Raw genomic sequence first — 19,780 nt, 5'->3', positions numbered from 1 at the left:
GCAGGGTCCTCATTTTAGAGGAGGAGCTGTGTTCCTTCTCCATACATCAGGGCTTCAGGGAAAACCCTGGACAAGCCCAGCCCTCATCAATTAATGGTGGGGTGTATGAATCTGAAGACAAGTGACAAGGAGGGTCATTGTTATGACGGTGGAGAAAGATGAGCTCACCTGTGGAGACTGAAGCAAGGAGAGGTCCAGGGTTCCAGTATTGCCACATCCTAGTCTCCAGCTGGGGAGAAAGTGGCTTTGGGGCAATTGCAAAGAGACAGAGCCAGGGAAACAGGAGAGAACTGGGCATGTGTAATCGGAGCCCCACTGAGGGTGGAGGAAGGAGAAGCTGCTCCCTTGTGCCCCTTGTTCCAGGTTCTGCTAAGACTTGGCACTGGCCCATGGAGGCCATGGGCGGCCCTTAGTGAAATGGAGAAGACAGAGCCCTGATTTTAATGAGTTAAAGGATAAATGCAGAAAGGGGTTGGGAAAGGCCAAGTCTTCCCTTTAAAAATGTTGGTGTAAAGAAAAATAGAGAAATGGGTTGGGATTATGGAGATTTAGTAAGAGTGAGCTGTGGGAATCAACATTGTTTCTTTCCTCTCTCTCTCTTTTAACAAACGAAAAGAAGAGCCTTTTGGCTACAAGGCTGCCCTACAAACGGGAGAAAACTGTTGAGCGAGGATGTATTCTGCTGTTCTCTGTGGTGCTGACAGCCTTTATAGGGCATCCGATCCCATTGTCACTGCAGTGCTTTCTTCCTTCAGGTTTTCAGATGTTAGGTGGTGCCTTTGAACTGATACAGAGCTGAATGGCCCTGCTTGAGATTTTCTATAAACCTACAAGACATTTCAGTGTAAAAGCATTAGAAAAGTAAAGTTGGTAGAAGTATTTTAATTGTTTTGAGATATTTAGTTTTTTTTTTTTTTTTAAATCAGTCATTATCTTTCAAGCATCAATTGCTTTAATAGAAGCCTCTTCTTCTGGACATACCATATGCCTTTGTAAAGACATGTTTAAGCACGGAATGAGAATTACTTGACACCTGCTGCTTTATGTTTGTCTGCACAGGTAGGTTTAGGCTAAGTTACAATTAATTGGCCACACACGTGTGTGCTTTCATTTTTAGTGTAGGGCCATGTCTTGGAGAAAATGGCTTCTGCAGAGGACATTTTATCTGTGCTTATGTACACAGTTCTGCCAATAGTTATCTTTTATGAGTGTTTCTATTCTCATTTTAATTTTATGTTCTTGGAATGATAGTACACCAATGAGTTTTACTAATACATTTCCTTGCCTCCCATAAAAGCGCAGGTTCTCAGTTGAAGTAACTTGCTTGTGCTACTAAAAAGTAAAAGATCAGCATTGCTGTAGGCTTTCCCCATTGAGATTTAACTCATGTGGGAAGATCCTGTTTCTTCAGAGATTAATGCATCATGGATGACTCACCTATTTTTAGTAGAAAGCCAGTTATTCATGAATGCATTAAAACCCAGCGCCTCATTACTTTAATCCTGCTATGATCAGATAGGATATTTTGTTGAGTACTCTCTTAGAAGACAGAGCCCTGCTTTCTGGTTGGCACCAATTGTACCAATTAGGCAACAACTAAAATATCACCTTTTCCGAGAAATGTGCACCTGAAAATTTAAGACTATTTATTTGAAAAGTTACTTGGCTATTATTAGTGAAAATAATTCTTATGAGTTATTTTTTTAATGTTCTATTGAAAGTGTTTTGTGGTAGATACTCAGTTATGAATATATTACGCAGCTGATTTTTTTATTGACAATTACAAATTTCTTCTCTAGTTTGTATGTGTGCATGCATGTGGTGTGTGTGTGTGTGTGTGTGTTTGAGACAGGGTTTCTCTACATAGTTTTGGCTATCCTGGAACTCACTATGTAGACCAGGCTGGCCTCCAACTCTGGAAGCTGTATCTTACATGCTGGAGCTTTGTAGTTAGTTACAATGGGGAAATATGAGGCTGGGAAAAGACAGAGTGGAGGAAGGGGAGAGAGCATAGACTTAATACTGAATTATCATCAGGCATTTCCACCTTTATTCAAAAGAAATCAGAGCACATATCAAGAAAGCCTGTGGCAACATCCTTATAGGTTTCTTTTCTTTTCTTTTCTTTTCTTTCTTTTTTTTTTTTTTTAAAGGTTTTCAATTTCTTGAAATGGTGTGAAAGAAAAGTGCAGTGGCAATGGAAACAGAGAAAGATGTTGGGGACTAAGCAGTAGAAACTGATGGAGTTGAGGAGCAACTGAGAAGTGAGCCTGGGGGGCCCCTAGCTCATACAGATGGAAATGTGTAGGCTGGCTTGAACCAGGAGTGCCAAGGCTGGCCCCGTACTGCATGGCAAAGCTCGATCTCTGGTACCTGTGGCTCTGTGGTGCCTAAACATTTACTGCCTGAGCGCTCCTAGGTATCTGTGATCACTGGAGTTTAAACCCTGCTTTATCAAGGACTGTTTTAGGTAGTCAGGCCTTAGTTAGCCTTAGAAGAACCAGAGAAATGGCAAGAACTGCTATTGCTCCAATAAGTAAGGTGTCTTGCCGAAGGCCTTTGTTAGGAACACATCTTTGTCCCATTCTGGTCCTTACATTCTCCATCTGGCTGTTTTGTCCCTGAGTTTGTGTTGGAGCTGGTGCCTGTCTGTGCCAGTTCACCAATGAGGCGGCTGCCTCTTCCTCCTCCTCCTCCTCCTCCCCTCCCTCTACCTCTATTCCTCCTCCTCGTCCTCTCCCTCCCCTTCTCCTGGTACTTTTTTTCTCATTGAACTTGTTTGCTATCTTAAGAATTCGGAGCCAAATAACCTGCTTTGGCAGGATTTGGATGAAGGTCCATCTGGGCTGTGTGTAGTTTCTTGAAGTTGTTGAGTGGCCCAGTTGCAGCTGTAGCTAGTTTAGCACTTGCCCATAGAAAGTTCTGGTTGTGATGGGATCTGCTTGGAAGCAACTCCATGCTTTATATGAGTTGAATCTTCTGGAATGAGTGGGGGCATTAATTAAAGAGGTGTGTGTTTTAGGGGAGAATTGATAGAGCCAACACAATTAATTTGCCCTTTGCGTTGTGGTCCGAGAAACCATACACGTTTTCTGAATTAGAATCACTGCTGGAGAGAAGAATAGAGGGGCAAAGATGGTTTCCAAATTCTTTGGTCAAACTATTGCAACTGTCCAAAGTTAAGTTCTGTTTAAAATGTGAGGAAAAGGCTTTGTTGTATGCTTCCAGGGCAACTAGGGAAAGACACATCTTTGAGCCATGTGGGCAGGCAGTGTGCAGGGAGACTCTGGAGTTCATCCAAACGCTCTTCCACTGGAGGCTCAAAGAGCCATTGTTTGTGAGGATTTGAGTTACAGAACTCGTTTCACTCTTCTTTTTAATTTTTAAAAACATTTATTTATTTATTATATATAAAATGTTGTATCTGCATGTATAACTACATGCCCAGTAACTCTTCTAAGCTGTGCCCCTATGATATTACAAAGCCTCATCGTTGTTATGGTATCAAGTTGCTTTGTGAAATAGATAACAATGCTGTGTTAAGCGTGATCACTGCTAGTCTTTGGATGTACAGCTCCCACCTTGCGCCATTTTACCTATTGAATTCTTTGTGATTCTGGTTGTCAGGATTTGATTATCTAAGCTGGAAATATACTAGTGTTGCTTGATCCATTTCCTCCTTAGCCTGAACTCTCAAAGTGTCTTCTGTTGTGAGGTCTATGGGGATTATTCTATTTGTTGTATTTATTACTGTGAGTATTTGTGAGAGCAACAGTGGTGTCCCATTCAATTCTGCCCCTATGAGGTAGAATTCAAAACTCGAATAAAATGAAAACTTCAATGGTAAAATAATAGAACACGGAGAGAAATAGTTTAGGAACAAAGCACACAAAATGCAGTTTACTGCACGATATCTTCTTAGCTTTTTCTTTATATCCTCCATACATCTCTGTGGCTTTATTTTAAAAGAATTATTTATTTTGTTTACAGTGCTCTGCCTGCATGTCAGAAGAAGGAACCAGATCTCATTATAGTTGGTTCTGAGCCACCATGTGGTTTCTGGGAATTGAACTCAGGACCTTTAGAATAGCCAGTGCTCTTAACCTCTGAGCCATGTCCCAAGCCCCATCTTTGTTGTTGTTGTTGTTTTTAAAGTCCCCTTGCTGTCATGTCTAGAGGCCTCTAAAGGCCAATATTGCTGCAAAAGACTGACTACTTCTGCAGTTTCTATAACATTTGTCAGCTGCTTATTAGTCGTGATATTTACCACCAATGTGTAGATGTTGGATCTCATATTTTAGCGTGTTGTCACAACAACTTGGCTCCTGTCCAAACTAATTTGCCAAACATTCAAGCTTTCTAAACATTCAGATAAGAGGTTAATAACTATTGTTCCATGACTTTCCCTTATGAGATATAAATATAAATATAAAAATTAATTTGATACTGAATTTAGTGCAGATCTATAGGATTTGACATGTGAAGTAGTTCTGGGAAAACACTTTGACTGGTGTGAGACCCATCCTTTCCTACTGTTATCTCAGTCAGTGCATCAGCCATATATCCCCCTTTCCTAGCTCTTAAAACAGCACTTCTGTTAAGTCATGTAGCCGTGTCTCTGGCATTAGTGCTCCATCACAGCTGAGCATCCTTTATGCATATAGATGCTCATTTCTACTAATACTCTGTGTTACAAGGGAGTGAAAGTCAGTTTAAAATGTCTATAGGAAATAAGGAGATTTATTGGAATGGTAATTATGGCAAAATAGAAACAAGAACTGATTCAGTCCGTGTCAGAGCCCCAGGCAGCCAGAATGTTGAGGATCTGGGGCGAGAACCCATATTCTGTGTCACCGGCTCTGTCACTTTCCCTCATCTCTGCTCTCACTGCTCAATAGAGTCAGGATCCCCGTCCATCTCCTTGAAGCAGAGGGTGGTTCAGCCAGCGGGCATTTCCAAGCAGATACTGACTCTTCTTCACCGCCATCAAGCGGTAGGGTTGCAGTGCGGTTGGTTGGGCACTTACTATCAGGTCTTAGGGAAGAAGTCCTGGGCCAAGTTACATGCTCTCCTAGGCTAGAGGGAATGGTGCAGAGCAGAGGCGTTACCAAGGGAGAGCGAAAGCTGTGCTGGCTACTCCAAGCAATCTTCTTCTCTCTACAGTGGGCATCTGTTCTATCTTAATCTTCATTCCAGAAGAACAGTGCACAGGAATAACAGAAGCATCCACCCAGTGTTTGAGTTTGGCTGTTGTCGCTCTTGTCCTGTGTACAAAAAGACTGTGGAGACGGTGAAGCATCTCACCATTCCTCACATCCCTGTTTGGCAGTTCACACCAAATCCGATTCTCTCTAGTATCAGCAATCATTATGATGTGTTGTGTGCGTGTGTCTAAAGTAGCCAAATGCATACTTTAGTTTGCCTTTGCTTTTTCATGACAGTGTACATGAAATTTTAGGATAACCAAAGTCATGCCAGCATGTCCTTATGAAGACCAAAAGCCATGGCCACAGGAAAGTCAGTGGAGTTACACAGCAGCACGTTTGAATGTCTGAGTTTGTCCTTTGATCGCCAAGTGCTACTGTTATATTATAGCATTGCTATCCTTTTTTAAGTTTCTCCTTTCTATTTTATTCTAGTTCTTAGGGCTTGAAAGTGAGTCAATGAAGGCAAATCATTTAGTGACTGATTTTTATTTTAATATTTTGATCTTAAACAAAATCACGTGTGTGTGTGTGTGTGTGTGTGTGTGTGTGTGTGTGTGTGTGTGTGTTGAGGCAGAGCTTACATATGTGCCATGGCTCACTGTGGTTGGTTCTTCTGTCTTGTTTTTGAGGTGGGGTCTCTCTTCTGTTGCTGGACTGGAGAGAGAGAGAGAGAGAGAGAGAGAGAGAGAGTCATCTGGCCCACAGGCTTCTGTGACTCTCTTGCCTCTGATATGTGCTACCACATTCATCTGTTTTCATGTTGGTTCCAGAAATGGAGTTTAGGTTAGGCCTTCACCCATGGAGCCATCTTGCCCACCCCTTAATACTTTAAATAGTAGATCAGTTACAGTTTTCTAGATTTAAAAATGTCAATGGTAATTAAAAGTTATTTGCTTATGTCTGTTTGATACACTTCTAAGATGATTTTAGCCCTTTTGAGATTTTCCTAAATTTCTGACTGTTTCAGAAACCTGGGCCAAGGTGTCTAAAAGCAACAACACTAACTTATAACCCTGATCTAGCATTTCACTTTGTCCTTTTTCACAGTGCAAAAACTTAAGCAAGTTTAAAAGCAAACAAATAGACAAGAACAAGAAACTAACGGGAGCGGTGGCTCCTTCGGGAGCTCTTTGGAAGTCATGAGTTCATAGAGCCCATCCTCACTAGAGCCTAGGAGAGCAGAATCTCTGTCTTGTCCCCCAGCAGTTGGCCTTCCCTTTGCTCCTGTCTGCAGAATTTGTATGTGCCAATGAAGCTTTATAATTTACATTTTTTTGTATCGTGTTAGTTCTAAACATTTCAAACTCTAATACGTCTCTTTTGTGAAGATGGTTTCAACAAAATCTCCTTTTCATCTGACTTTTCCCAGTGTAGTTACTTGGTACATGCTATCACATCAGAACTCAGCTGTTTCCACTGGATCATAAACAAGGAAAAATGCACACATAGTTCATACATCATTCAAAAAAATAGTAAGCTTTTAAGTGTGCACGCATTCAGATGTAGAAACCATATACAGCAGGTATAGAGAAAACGAATATATTTCAAAGCAAATACAAGTCTGATGTGGTAAAGATTTAACAAAGGGAACGAAGACTGAGGTGTGCACACGCTGTTGCTAGGGAAATTGAGGAGGTAATAGATGAAGGTGGGAAGGAGCAGCTGAAGTCCAGGGAGAAGCATAACTGTGTCCCAAATGAGACTGCAGAAAGCCAGGTGAAAATAAGAAAGGCCTGCTTTATTGCTATAGTCTGCGTCGACCTGCTTCCTTACTAGAGTCAGGGCTCTTCCCTCCCCTGCAGCTTCTTGCTGGCTGCAGCCATCCAAAGCTCCTCTGTAATAGCTCAGTCTCTGGACTTTCAATTTCCAGTGTAGACCAAGTTCATAGCTGAAGGTTTTGTTGTTTTTTTTTTCCCCACATGGGCATATTTTCAACACAGATTTGTCTTTAGCTATGAAACATTAATGAGCCTATCACTTCCAAACACGTAGCACAAACACAGCTTTGAAAAGTTGATTTAAATTTTTTTTCTTTTTACTAAACCCCAGACATAATGTAGGTGTATTTGTATCTTCACGTCCATATTCCTTACAGTGTTGGTATAGTTTGGAAGTGCACTACCACGCCCGGCTCGACCCCATCACCAGATGAAGTAACATAAAGACTGTTTATTATAATCTAGTTTTTAAAATGAGGGAGCAAGCTGGGTGTGATAGTGCACACCTTTAATCCTAGCTCTCAGGAGGCAGAAGCAGGTGGATCTCTGAGTTCAAGGCCAGCCTGGTTTATAAAGCAAGTCCAGGACAGCCAGGGCTACACAGAGAAGCCCTGTCTCAAAAAACCTAAAATAAGGCAGGGCGGGGGGGGGGGCGAGGAGGGGAGGGCTGGAGAGATGGCTTTAGCCATTAAAGGCTAGGCTCACAATCAAAAATATAAAACGATGGAGCAAAAGATACATTTCAGAACTGGAAAAGGTAACCTTACATTTCAGGGGATTAACTTCGGTTTCCTTGCAAAAATGACTTTACATGGATGCTACATTCTAGCCTTTTTATTTATGTTGTAATTTTCATTTACCCAGAAATCCAAATGAAGTTCATTTACAAGACTTTTTGTCTTTTTTCTTTGACTCTCAAACTGTTTTGCAGCCTCTGCTGTTTTCTAGTGAGGATTTCAGATACATGTCACTGTCCCCATAAAGATATTCTTCACTGCAGGAAAACAGTGATTAATTTTCTGATGCCTTGCTCCCCCAGCATTGTCTTTACTGCTATTTTATGGCCAACCATAAGGTTGTAAATACAACCTTGTCTTTCTTTTCACGCCCTCTTTGTCCATTTCCATTCTATCCCAGCACACAGACTATTTTTGAACTCCTGTCACCAACAACTCTTCTACACTTTTATATAGGTGCCGGGGAGACCTGGGACTAACACAGAGAAGTCCCTGCTCCTGAGGGGCTCTTAGTGTAGTTGGATGTGACGATAAACAGAGGAACAAAGCAAACTACTTTACCGTGTGTGCAGAAAAGTGCAGCGTGATAGGGAGGGAAGGGAAAGGCTATGCTGAGGGGGTTGCTGACATCCAGTTGAGTGGCTCCAGGGCCAGGAGAATGGCACAGCAATTGGTTGGTCAAACCATGGTAGACGGAGAGAAGAGCAAAGATGAAGATGGTTATAGCAGTTGTCAGCATTGAGGACGTGGAAAATGGCGCACCTTGGCTGAACAGCACTCATCCGCCTCAGTTCTGCAGCCCCATGGGGACCAGCCCTGCCTGGAGCCTTTGCTCGGCAGACCCAGTCTACAGCTGCCTGCCTGCATGAGGCAAAACGTGGCTTATCTTCTAGTTTCAGGGGGCCTGATGTTGAGTGCAGGCATTTTATCCGTGGCTGCGTTTTTTTCTTTGATTTCCCCTTCTTTGTCCTGCTTTCTCTCCTGCTCCCTGTTTCCTGAGAAAATGCCCTCAGGAAGTCAGATGGACCAGCATCTTGCTTCAGCCCAGATATTAGGACAGTCTGACTCAAGGCGCGTGAAAGGCAGCAGGCTGGTGAGCATGTGTGTACGCATTTGCCCGAGCACACCTTCCTCTCCTCCGCATCTGTTGGCTATGACTCCACCTCCTCCTGGTTACACAAGAAGTTCAGGGCTGTACTTGAGTCCCCCACTTTATTAGGCTTCACGTCCATTCACTATCGGGTAATGAAATACCTCTTTAGCTCCCAGCGCCCTAACCCCATTGCCTTCTTTAAGGTCTTGTCTAAACATTTGTCCTTGCTGCCCGTGTCTTCCCTCTTTTCCTCCTTGTCCAGATCCATATTCTATACAATTCCCTTGTTGAAGAGTGAAATACCCTGCCCAGCCTGCCTTTTGCCTGTAATCCCTTAGGACCTCCCCTTTGAATTCAAAGGCAGTTTCACACGGGATAAAATGCCTAAGTTCGTGCTGGGCTTTACAAGACCCTTCAAGCTCTGGCATCGCACCTTCTTGCCTTCAGCCTGCACAACTGCCACCACTGTTCTTGGCTATCTCTTCAGCCAGTTGAGGCTTCATGTTGCTCCTCCCCCTCCTGGGCAAAGTCCAGACACCTCAGATTTATGTTCCATGGTCTTTGAGTGTCTTCTGCTCTACGGAAGGGTGGTCATTTGTACCTGACACATGCTGACAAAAAATTACTTTGCCCAGTGATGCTTATGTCTAGGAGTTGGGAGACTGGGGCATGAGAATTAAATGTTGGAAGATAGCCTCATCTACATAACCACTAAAGACCATCCTGGGCTACATAGTGAGACCCTGTCTTAAAACAGTATCCTACTTATTTTATTGCATTATAATAAGTTGTTTTATTTCTTAGAGAGTTTCTTTATGATAGATTTTATTAAGTGTTTGAAATCATTATCTAAAGTTTATTTTTGAGTTAGATCTAATATGATCTCCTTGCAAATTTGATTTCTTATAGACATAGATTTTTTTTATAATGACAGATAATCTCATGTCTTGCATGCTGTGTATTTATATGTGTGTTTGTAGTGTCAGGTCCTTGTGCATAGTAGGCACTTAATTTCCAATCACTCATTTGTTTCTTAAATCTAGAGAACATGGCTGTTCCCAATGCTCTGTATGTAAATACATGCTTTTGGAATCGATAGGAATATTTCACATACAATTTCAGGAAAAATAAGCCATAGGAACTATTGTAGTGAAGCTGGCTTGGGACATGATTATTTCAGGGAGCATTGGATGATGGGAATGGGGTTTGCCTAAGATAATTTTAGGCCCCAAATATGGAATCGGGAAATTGATTGGTTATTTTAAGGATGTAATCAGTGTTTTCAGATGCCTAGCTTTGTGTTACAGAGTAATGAAAAAGGCTGGTGATTGGCATGGTTTGTATTCAAGGGCCTTAAACTAGGCACAGCACCAATAATAAAAGAGCACTCTGTGAGGCAGCGTATAATTACATCCCAAATGACTCAAATATGAGGCAATGTTGCCTTTGCAAAAGGGAGAGGTTGTGGGCTGGTGGGATGAGCAGTCCTGGACAGAGTCTCAAGTCTTGAAGTACATTTTGAACTTACAGTCTGTTCTTCAGACAGTATTCACATCATTCAAAAGCTTTCAGATACTAAGGCGACAAACTTGGTCTGAGGAGCTAGCTCTATCATAAAAGTGTTTGCCATGCAAGCACGGGGACCCATGTAAATGCCAGGTATGGTAGCACGTTCTCACTACCCCAGCACCGGCAGGTAATTTAGACTATCTGTGAATTCCAGGCCATCGAGAAACCCCCCCAAAAAACCAAGGTTGGTTCCTGAGGAACAACGTCTGCACTTGACTTCTGGCTTGCAAATGTGCATGCATATGTGTGCACTACGCCCCCATCCCCCAAAGTGTGTAACTTGTTTCTTATCTTTGGTAAAGAAGGAAATACCTAATATATTTATTTTTAACAAGATTGGTTTTCTTTTTTAGGGGGTGGGTAGGGTAGGGTAGGGTAGAGTTTTGACAGAACTTTGGTGTTGCAGGGGAAAAGAATCAGGATGATTATTTCTCAGGCCGTATTCAGAGTGGTGAGGAGGGTGAAGTAGTAGGAAGGAGAAATGGTTCATTTGTATCAGCTGGGATGTGATGGGCAAATGGTTCTTCTTCACCCTGTGGCCATTCCCATCATACTCAAGCTCAGGGCTTTGGGAGTATTGACCACTTGCCATTAGCGCAGTGGTTACTATCTCTCATAACTAAAAGTAGCATGTAATTGAATATTCATGAGTTGAGATTACCATGTCATTTAAACATTTTCTTGGGTAAATTATTTTCCGTTTTGCTGTACCTCACTTTAATTTATGAACCTAAGTGAGTCTCTTTCCCCCCTGCATAGGAAATCCTAAAACAAGTATGAGGCATAGATCAGCATCTCTCCTGGAGGGGGCGCTAAGAGAGTAGTAGTTTAGTAGTCCTTTGCCACCCAGTACCTTCTGGCATGACTTGGCACAATTTACTTAAAGATTGTGTGCTCTGGTTTGTGTTGCTATTTTATTTTTTGAGGGTGTCATGGGTCCTAAGCCCGTTCTGCCGGCTCATCACTATGCATTCTGTCACTTTGGTTCAGTAAATGCCACACCTGTGCATTTTTTTTTTAACCTCATATGTTTGGTGCATGGTAATTTTAGAGTCCTCATTATGTCTCATTTACATATGACAAATGTATGCATATAGACACATTATGCCATTTTCCAAGCATTCGTAGCGTTAGTGATGGTAGCCTGAACTTGGCCTTCTATACGACCTCAGATCTGTATTTAGTGGCATCGTCACTCAGGACACTTTCTGGCTTTTTGTAGTGCCTTTGAAAAATTGAATTCAGCACGATAAGGTGCACTGCTGCATTAAATGTTTTTTCCTCGTGTGCAGTCACCGTTCGCTGTTTGGCTCCCGTTCTGTATGCTTCTGAGGCAACACTGCATTGCAAATCAATATCTTTCTGGAGAGACAGTGTGTTGTGGATTGCCTGGACAGCATATGCATGGTTACTTTGGCTGCAATGCTGCTGCAGAGCCTGGTTACTCTGCTTTCCTGGGAACTCCACAGGCAAGTCCATCGTGTTTGGAGGAAAAAAAAAATAGATCATTGTAGGGAAAAATTCAACTGTTAAAGCTTTTGATACTGAACATTAGCATGTCCTTTGTGCTCTTCTGAAATCGGGTTTTTTTGTTTTTTGTTTTTTTGGTCTTGCTCCACTGACATCAGCTTATCTGAGTGATTTCTGGATTTCCCCCCCTGTTTATGCTTCCCCCTTTCTTGGTTGTAGTACGGCCGTACCATTTCGGCTTGCTAGTGCAGAAAGATGTGAATTCAGTTGCTGTACGAGGCTGGCCTGGTGCAGACACATTGCTAGAGATTATGTTAAAGAGTTCCAGGTGAATCCAGCTTGAGGGAGACAACAGCGAAACGGTAAGACAGCATGCCTGCAATCATAGCAAGGCTTTTTAATTTGGAGCATCTCGGCAAGTCTGAATCCTGACTCACTCATTTACAACTTGAAAAGGATTCATTTTCTGCATGTCATTTTACTCATTCCCTTCTATTTAACTGCCAAACCCATCAGAGATTGATAAAGGGGTATTTAAATTAAGGATCTGATGAGGTTACTAGCGAGTCTCCGGAGGCTCCCGAGGCTATTGCTTGTAGTTGGTAAACACCAGTAGCAAAGATGAGGAAAATGTTCAATGACTGCTTTTTTTTTTTTTTCATAGCTGAGTCTGAGTCTGATTTCTTTGGAAACTAGTCTTCTTTTTTTTATAGCTTAAAGAGATCTTGCAGATCATTTTGCCTGGCTGTGCTCGGCTGAATGCCCTCTGAGTCAAGCCACTGAAGGACGAGAGACCACTTTTCCTTTGGGTAAACTGATGTGTGTGAATTTAGCTGGATTGGATCCGAGTGGAATTGATATCTTACTATATTAGAGATCTGGGGTTTCTCCTCTGCCCATCTCGCCCTCTCCCCTCCTTGAGCCCTGAAATGCACCTGCTTTAAGTGTGTGTTGCTGAGTAGAGGTCAGGGTGCTGCCATTTAGCATCATTACACCTGTAGTGGTTGTGCTTTCCCGCATAGTATAGGTAGAGGTGATAATTCTTCATGCAGCACTGCTTGAAGTGCTGGCTAGCTCTACTAGTGTGCTGCTGGCGCTGGAGACGAGACGCTGATGGAGAGCCCCTGCATGCGTGAAAGGCTGGGGCAGTAGACAGGCTACTCCAAAGTGAGGCTTGCCTGTTCACGAGGAAGATGAAAAGCAAGGTTGAAATATAAACCGTGAGAAAGGGTGAATTTTTATTTGTTTCAGTAATTGGGACATGGCATTAAGTAGTGAAGGGGTTTGAGGTTGAGTGATATATGTTCATGTTGTTTACATTGAGACTAATACATTAGATGATCTTGTGAATTTGTCTGGGTCCACCTTTTATGTAAGTGATGAATATTAAGGATGTAAGCATTTGATATTTTGCTTTAAAATATTTTACTTTGTATGTTTGAAGTTAGGAATGCACTTGAAATGTGAATGGTATAGTTCGTGAATATTAGTTGACCATCAGTAACTTGCATATTGGCCAGAAACTAGTTTATGTAATTTTGTGATACAAGAAAATACAAGAAAAATAAGAAAGAATGCTCCATTACTTTATCGGCTAACTGAGAAAAGCATTGATGGAACTTAGGAGTCACAATAAGTCACGTACTGGGGGAGGAACCTCTGTACTTATCAAAAATTAAGCGTGAAACTGGCTTTTGATTTCTAGGAATGAATATTTGGATTTTGTTCAAAGGATAGTTGGAATTTTCTTGTGTTTTGATCAATCACTTATTATTTTCTAAAAAAGTAAAGGGAAATATAAACTGTTATTTTCCATCTGATTCTATTGAGATGATGCTATATTTGCTGTGTCTTTTTCTGAGAGTGATATGTTCTAGCTATTTATATTTTCACCTTCATTTTGTGTAAGCTGTGAGGTTTATTTTTCATCCTGTGACAGGAGGAATGGTACATCTGCAAAAAGTAATTTCCAAAAAGGGGACAGTAGAACAGTAATATGACATGTATTTTACAATCACCGTTCTGTCTTTATTCTACAGACATTTATTATCTATGTTCCGTGTAGAAGATGTTAGGAGACACGTTTGTAGCGAGGAGAGAGGAGAGGGAAGGGGCTCAGGTGTAGTGATTTTACCGTTTCCCCCTGCAGCCTGAACCATTGTGTTCTCTCACAGAAAGCACATTTGGAACTTTCTAACTAGTGGAATGACTGCCTTGGAGACCTCCTTATTGTAGGCATTCACTTACACACAAACATTTGTGGGAAGTCTACTTTGTGACAATGGTGAATGGGACAGGTTTATCTGGTTGGTTTCTGCCCTCATGGAACTTAGAATCTTGTTTAAAAAAAAATATTTTGAAGAGAAATTCTGTGGGAAGTTTTTGATGTTCCATTTTGGTAATTGTGAAAGGGATTCTGCATGCTTTGATTTTTTAAAACTGTGTTTAAAATACACTTACAGAGTTTGCCAATTTCACATTTTTAGATCCCCGGTGGCATTAGTAAGTATATTCAGTGTTTTGCACTAATTACTCCTATCCGTATCCAGATCTTTTTCATGGTAACTACCATTCTCCCTTCCCCTCACCCCTGATAACTTTGATTCTGCCTTCGGTGCCTATGAAGTTGGCCTCTGCTAAGTACTGTGTTTCTTGTCAAGTGGAATGACATAGCATTTGGCTTATTTCGCTTAGCGTGTTTTCACAGTTCACCAATACAGCACCATACACTGGAAGTTCATTCTTTGGAGAGCATGCTTTGATTTTAATATGGAAAAGATAGCAGTTTTCCTCCTTAGTATAGGGTGTCACTAAATCAAGTTCCCATTGCATATGGTAGTAAATGATGTAGAGCTTCTAAAATCAGCCCCTAAACAGCAAGGAGGGAGGACTAAAGATGCACGAAGGGAACCGTCCTTTCATTTATGGGTTATTTACATGCCTTGTTGATTGAACACGGTACCTGGACTGCTAAGATTTTCTTGTCTGTTCTTTGCTGTTAGAGAGCAATGGCCAGCTGGGGTATTCATTGTGAAGCTGGAATGTGACTTTTGTCATCATTAATATTAAGATTTCGCTTACTCTGCTTCCAGTGCACTACTCATTCTAACTGTAAAAGAAAAACATACATATGCATGTGTATATTATATATGTACACACACATACTATGCACACACACACACACACACACACACACACACACACACACACACATATATACTGTTTTCTATGCACTCTGTGGGCTACCTTCTGCCTCTAGTCCTGTTTTTAGTAGACAGTCAACTAGAAACCCCTAGATAGCCTTTGTATTAGTCATGAAGAATAGAAAGAGGTTATACACTCAACATCACAGTAAACAGATTTTCATTAGCTAGGCACGCTTAGCTTCATCAATAAAGTTTTTCCTTTTTTGAATTTCTCTACATACTGCCTTTTTAAAAATACAATTGGTTTTTTCCAATAGGCTATTCCTTTTTAGAAGGTCATATCATGGCTCCACTCAGAGCCATCTACCTGTTTGCTATCAGCTGATTTGACAATTTTGGTACTAGACCACTGCAAAATTTCCAACTATGCCTGTAACTCCCTGTCCAAGGCACAGAGGAGCAAGATTCACCATAGCGGTGTTTATTACCTGAGTCATCTCATCTTTCTAAGTGGCCATAGCATTTCTTTTTTTTTTTTTTCCTTTGGGATAGTATCTTGTGTTGTCATGCTGACTTTTTCAACTCTATATAGCTGAGGCCTCCTGCCTCTGCCCCTTAAATGCTCAGAGTCCACGCATGTACCACACATGTCCTTAATGACTCTTGGTGCATTTTACTCTTCTTCTTCTTTCTGTTATAGCCTGGCTTTGCATAGAGGCAGATTCAGAATATTAGGTTAATTAAATAAATGTTTACTTTGGTGGTGAGTTGGGAGGAAGGAAGAGCAGGCCAGAAAGCTACACCCTAGTCACTCAATGCTGCTTTGAAGATACTTTTTCTTTTGTATCAGTAGAGATGAAAAAACACGGATGAGCAGTATTGCAAGCGAGGCCCATCCTTTGTTTATTCCTTCCAAGATGTAGGTCTTGGGGGATGTGTGCACTGTGGTCTGGAGCTTCTCTTTAGCTGGGTCCTGCAATAAATCTCTGCTTCCTTGTTTACTCTCTGCACGGCCTTCGACAGGTTGCTTAGTCCGTGTGTGTTTCCGTTTAATTACCTATGAAACTGAGATAACGATGTCCCCTCCTGAAGCTCTTGGTAGAGACTGAGAAATTATGTAAGAGGCAGTTTCATAGCAACTTCTAGAAAAGAAATCCACACTAGCTAGCCATCATTTTTACCATTGTTATCTTATCTAGAAATCCAGTGTCCGTCTCTCTTCTCTAACCGCTGCATTCTTACCAGATCCCAGATCCTTCTCCAGTTTGCTTCATTAGAGGGCATATATGAGCATTTTTTAATTTTACAGGGCTGAAGAAGATAAAAGGAGGTTGTACGAGCATGCTGCCGTTCTCTGAAGATGTTCTCTTCGGTCCAGCCAACAACCCATTTCAACCAGTAGCCAGTTCCTCAACTAAATGAGAGCTTGCTAAAAAACAAAAAACAAAACAAAACAAAACAAAAAACCAAAACACAAAAACTGTTGGCAGTGAAATGCTTCTGGTAGCACCGGGTTTGTTTCAGATGGCAGGCAGCAGGATATTTGCATCCAGCAGCTCTGCTCTACTCACCTTGGATTAGTGGGGAGTCACTACTGACTCTGTTGTAGGAAAGGTATATAGAGCAGATCTTCATGGAGTCACGGGACTTTGTCATTAAAGGATCCCTATAAACTTGTTATTGTTGAGATTTTTAGCTCTTTGCAGTAGATGGACCAATTGTGAAAGCTGAATTGAAAGACACTTCCATTTCCCCCCTAAGGGCTCATTGCTCCCTGCATTCAGGAGTTCCATGTGGTTAGTGACCCACATACGATGCTCAGAAAATGGTGAGAGCTTCAGAAGTCAACTATATTCAGTGATGTCCTATATTTTCCTGAATTCTTTGGTCAGATTTGTATTTAGATTGATTTAATTGGAAGAGAAACATCACGTTTTAAACAGAGCAACATCACTCTTGACCATAATTGCCAAGTTATCATCTAAGCACTAATAAAGCATTTAGTTTATATATATATATATATATATATATATATATATATATATAAATATATATAAAAGATGTTTGATTTAGATGAGGTGATAGAAGTTGTGTTTATTTTCTATGTGTTTCAGAATAAGATGATAGTATGACATTGTGTTTCTTCTTTAGGAAAGAATTTTTAAAGTACTTATAATCTTTATTGTTAAATGTTGTTTGTATAGTTACTAGGTGGAAAGAATTCAGGTCCTTAATGGATCGATTTTATCTCCACTAGTGTACTTTTCTCAGTTTCCATTGTTCAATGCTGTACTGTCTGGATGCTTTATCTTGCATGAGGGGCCGAATAGAGAGCTATCTGAGAGGAATACCCATGAAGATGGAACAGTCCTGGCTCAGTACAAACAAGCTAGGGGCGATTCAGTGAGACTCAGATATGAAACAACAGAATTGAGGTGGCACCTGGGACTGACCTTTGCTCAGCCTTTCTGACAGATGACGGCTTCTGGAGCCTCTTACGGTGCCTTTTAAAAAGCGAAATTCAAACAGTAGGCCTTCCAGGATAGGCTGGTTATGATACAGCATTGACTTCAAGCCCAGCCCATTTTATTTGCTCTTAGTATGTCTGAAATAACACACGGTTTTGGTTTTGAAATTGCTGTGGTTCATGTGTGTCTCTGGCCAGGTTGCTTCACACTAGTGCATGATGGAGGCTCTTTGGAAAATATACTGTTATTCCCCCTTCTCAGGCAGGACTAGAGACAGAGATTAATAGAAGAAGAGCTGTATTTAAACCTTTGAAAGAGGAGAAGCGTGCTCTTTTGTGGAGGAGTAGACTTTTTCTTGACGGCTTTAAGGGAACAGTGTCTTGATGACGAAACTAATTAGTCATGTATCAAGAGCCACTTTGTATAGCTTAACGTTTCAGTTTGTTTGTTTGTTTTTTCCAGAATGGGCATTCTACTTTCAGCTGTGGGGATTTTGTGGGTTGGCAGAGCCTTCACTTTGTGGAGCAGCAGGACAGAGTCACTCCTGTGCTGTGTGTGCGTTCTTATCATCACACATACCCCTTTTCTGGTTCCTTCTGACCATAGATGCGTGGTCAGTGCTAAAATACAGGTGTCAAGTCTACTGTTTCACCTCCTGACTTATATGGTCACCCCATGTGAGTGCTATTTCGTTAAGTTTTTTTTTTTTCCCCATGATGGTATTTTAACCAGATTACAATTGGGGATGTCAAGTAGGAGCCAGAGAATTTGTATGTACCTGCTTTGACCTTTGATAAAATTTGACTGGGACCACTGCTGTCTGCAAGGTATTCATTCATCCTGCCGCAGAACAGAGGCCACAGCCCTGTGGAGAAGATTGTTCCATTCTGCCATGTAGGCAGAGGGCTCTCTCGCTATGGCTGGGCTTACTGTAGGGTAGGTATACAGGGCTTTGTATATGCCTATGCCCTTAAAATGATTTTTTTCTAAATATAGGAGTAACATGTTTCTAAAATTTTTCCCTCCAAATATGACAAATAAGCCTTGGTCCATAAGTAAATCTCAGTTTTGGGTTCAATTGTTAATGACATTAAAAAAAAAAAAAAGACGTAATAGTTAATGTTGAAACCTTTACTAGAACATATACCCATCGTCCCTTTTCTAGCAACATCTAAGTACTTCAGCCCATAGGCAGGAAGTATGCTCTAAGGATATGTATATCTTATTCCTTGTTATCTTACTCTCATTGCTGTTTTATTTCAAATAGAGGATACTTATAGACATTGGCTATATACATGTTAGTGGTACATTGTTAGGAAACTTTATTTCAGTGATTAAAATAATATTAGTTATCTGAAATTGACATCATATTTTGTGGATTGTTTGAGCAAAAGTGTTCCCCAAAGACGGCAATGTGTTTGTCACTCCTGTGGTATGTAGAAACTGAAGCAAAATTTGTTCCTAAAGGAGTTGACTCCTCTCCTTTATTTAACCATAAGAGCAGAATACACCATCATAAGGCCTAGGGCACTACCATTATGTCACAAATGTGAATCTACCGGGCATCTTGTTACAATTCAAATTCTAATGTAGTAGGACGGTGGTGAGCCTGCCATTCCAGAGGGGGGCGCTGTTCCTGCTGGCCAGTGAGCAGCCATGGTATTAGAGAGTGTCCTACATGAAGATAACAGCATGACAAAGACCCTATGTAGGCCTCAAGTAGCAATACAGTTATTACTTTTACCCTTGCTATGAGTCATCATTAAACCTTTAAGTTTATAATTGTAACATTAAAAACGCAGATAGTAGAGCTTTGTAAGTAGATGCTTACATATACCTGTGTGAGCATATAGGCAAAACTATATCTCACATAAACCTAGTACTATAATATTATAGTAGAGAAAGCTACTTGGAATTATTATTACATTTACCAAAACTTTCGCTCCTTGAAGCATACATACATATTCCCATTAGAATTAATAAAACAATTGTCTATCTTGTTGCTAGTAAACATTAGATCCCAGAAAGTTTATTACAAAACCACAGTCCCTGGCTTTGCTTTCCTATATATGGTTGGAGCAGCAGGAAGTCTGCCTTTGATTTTGTTTGCTTGTTGTTATCTTTCTCATGTGCTAATTATATTTCAGGCCCAAACTGTAAATCTCGTGAGTACAGAAAGCGTCTTTTCTGTTTCTTTAATGGCATAAAAGATAAAAAAATATGGCAAGGAAATACGTGCTCTGTAGGCAGTATGACATGATGCAGCTTTGTCCTTTTCCACTGAGCTTTGTCCATTAGTTGATGCAGGGATCAAATAAAATTAGGTCAGAGCCAAACAAACAAATTAGCAGAGAAATACCTGTTTTAGATGC

At 41.0% G+C, this 19,780-nt stretch overlaps 1 protein-coding gene across 6 annotated transcripts in view; it reads left to right on the top strand.

The window, feature by feature from the left end:
• Window positions 1–19,780, top strand: part of CDK14 (cyclin dependent kinase 14) — a 540,806-nt gene that overhangs the window by 102,049 nt on the left and 418,977 nt on the right. The window contains exons 1-2 of one of the 6 annotated variants that reach the window (XM_084786937.1): window positions 11,843–12,156; window positions 12,508–12,603. The exons of 2 other annotated variants lie outside the window; for them this stretch is intronic. Coding sequence is in view for 1 of the 4 variants with exons in the window: in XM_084786934.1 (XP_084643060.1) it covers window positions 11,647–11,793 (147 nt within the window). In the remaining 3 variants the exon portion in view is untranslated. Of the gene's footprint in view, window positions 1–11,609; window positions 11,794–11,842; window positions 12,157–12,507; window positions 12,604–12,885; window positions 13,025–19,780 lie in introns of those variants that run through there. 3 more of the 6 variants (XM_084786934.1, XM_084786936.1, XM_084786938.1) reach the window with 3 other exon arrangements.

The sequence above is a fragment of the Acomys minous genome (assembly GCF_964271855.1).
Source record: "Acomys minous genome assembly, chromosome: 6".
Classification (NCBI taxonomy): domain Eukaryota; kingdom Metazoa; phylum Chordata; class Mammalia; order Rodentia; family Muridae; genus Acomys; species Acomys minous.
Note: the sequence above shows the minus strand (reverse complement) of the source record. Positions and strands in the feature narration are given on the sequence as shown.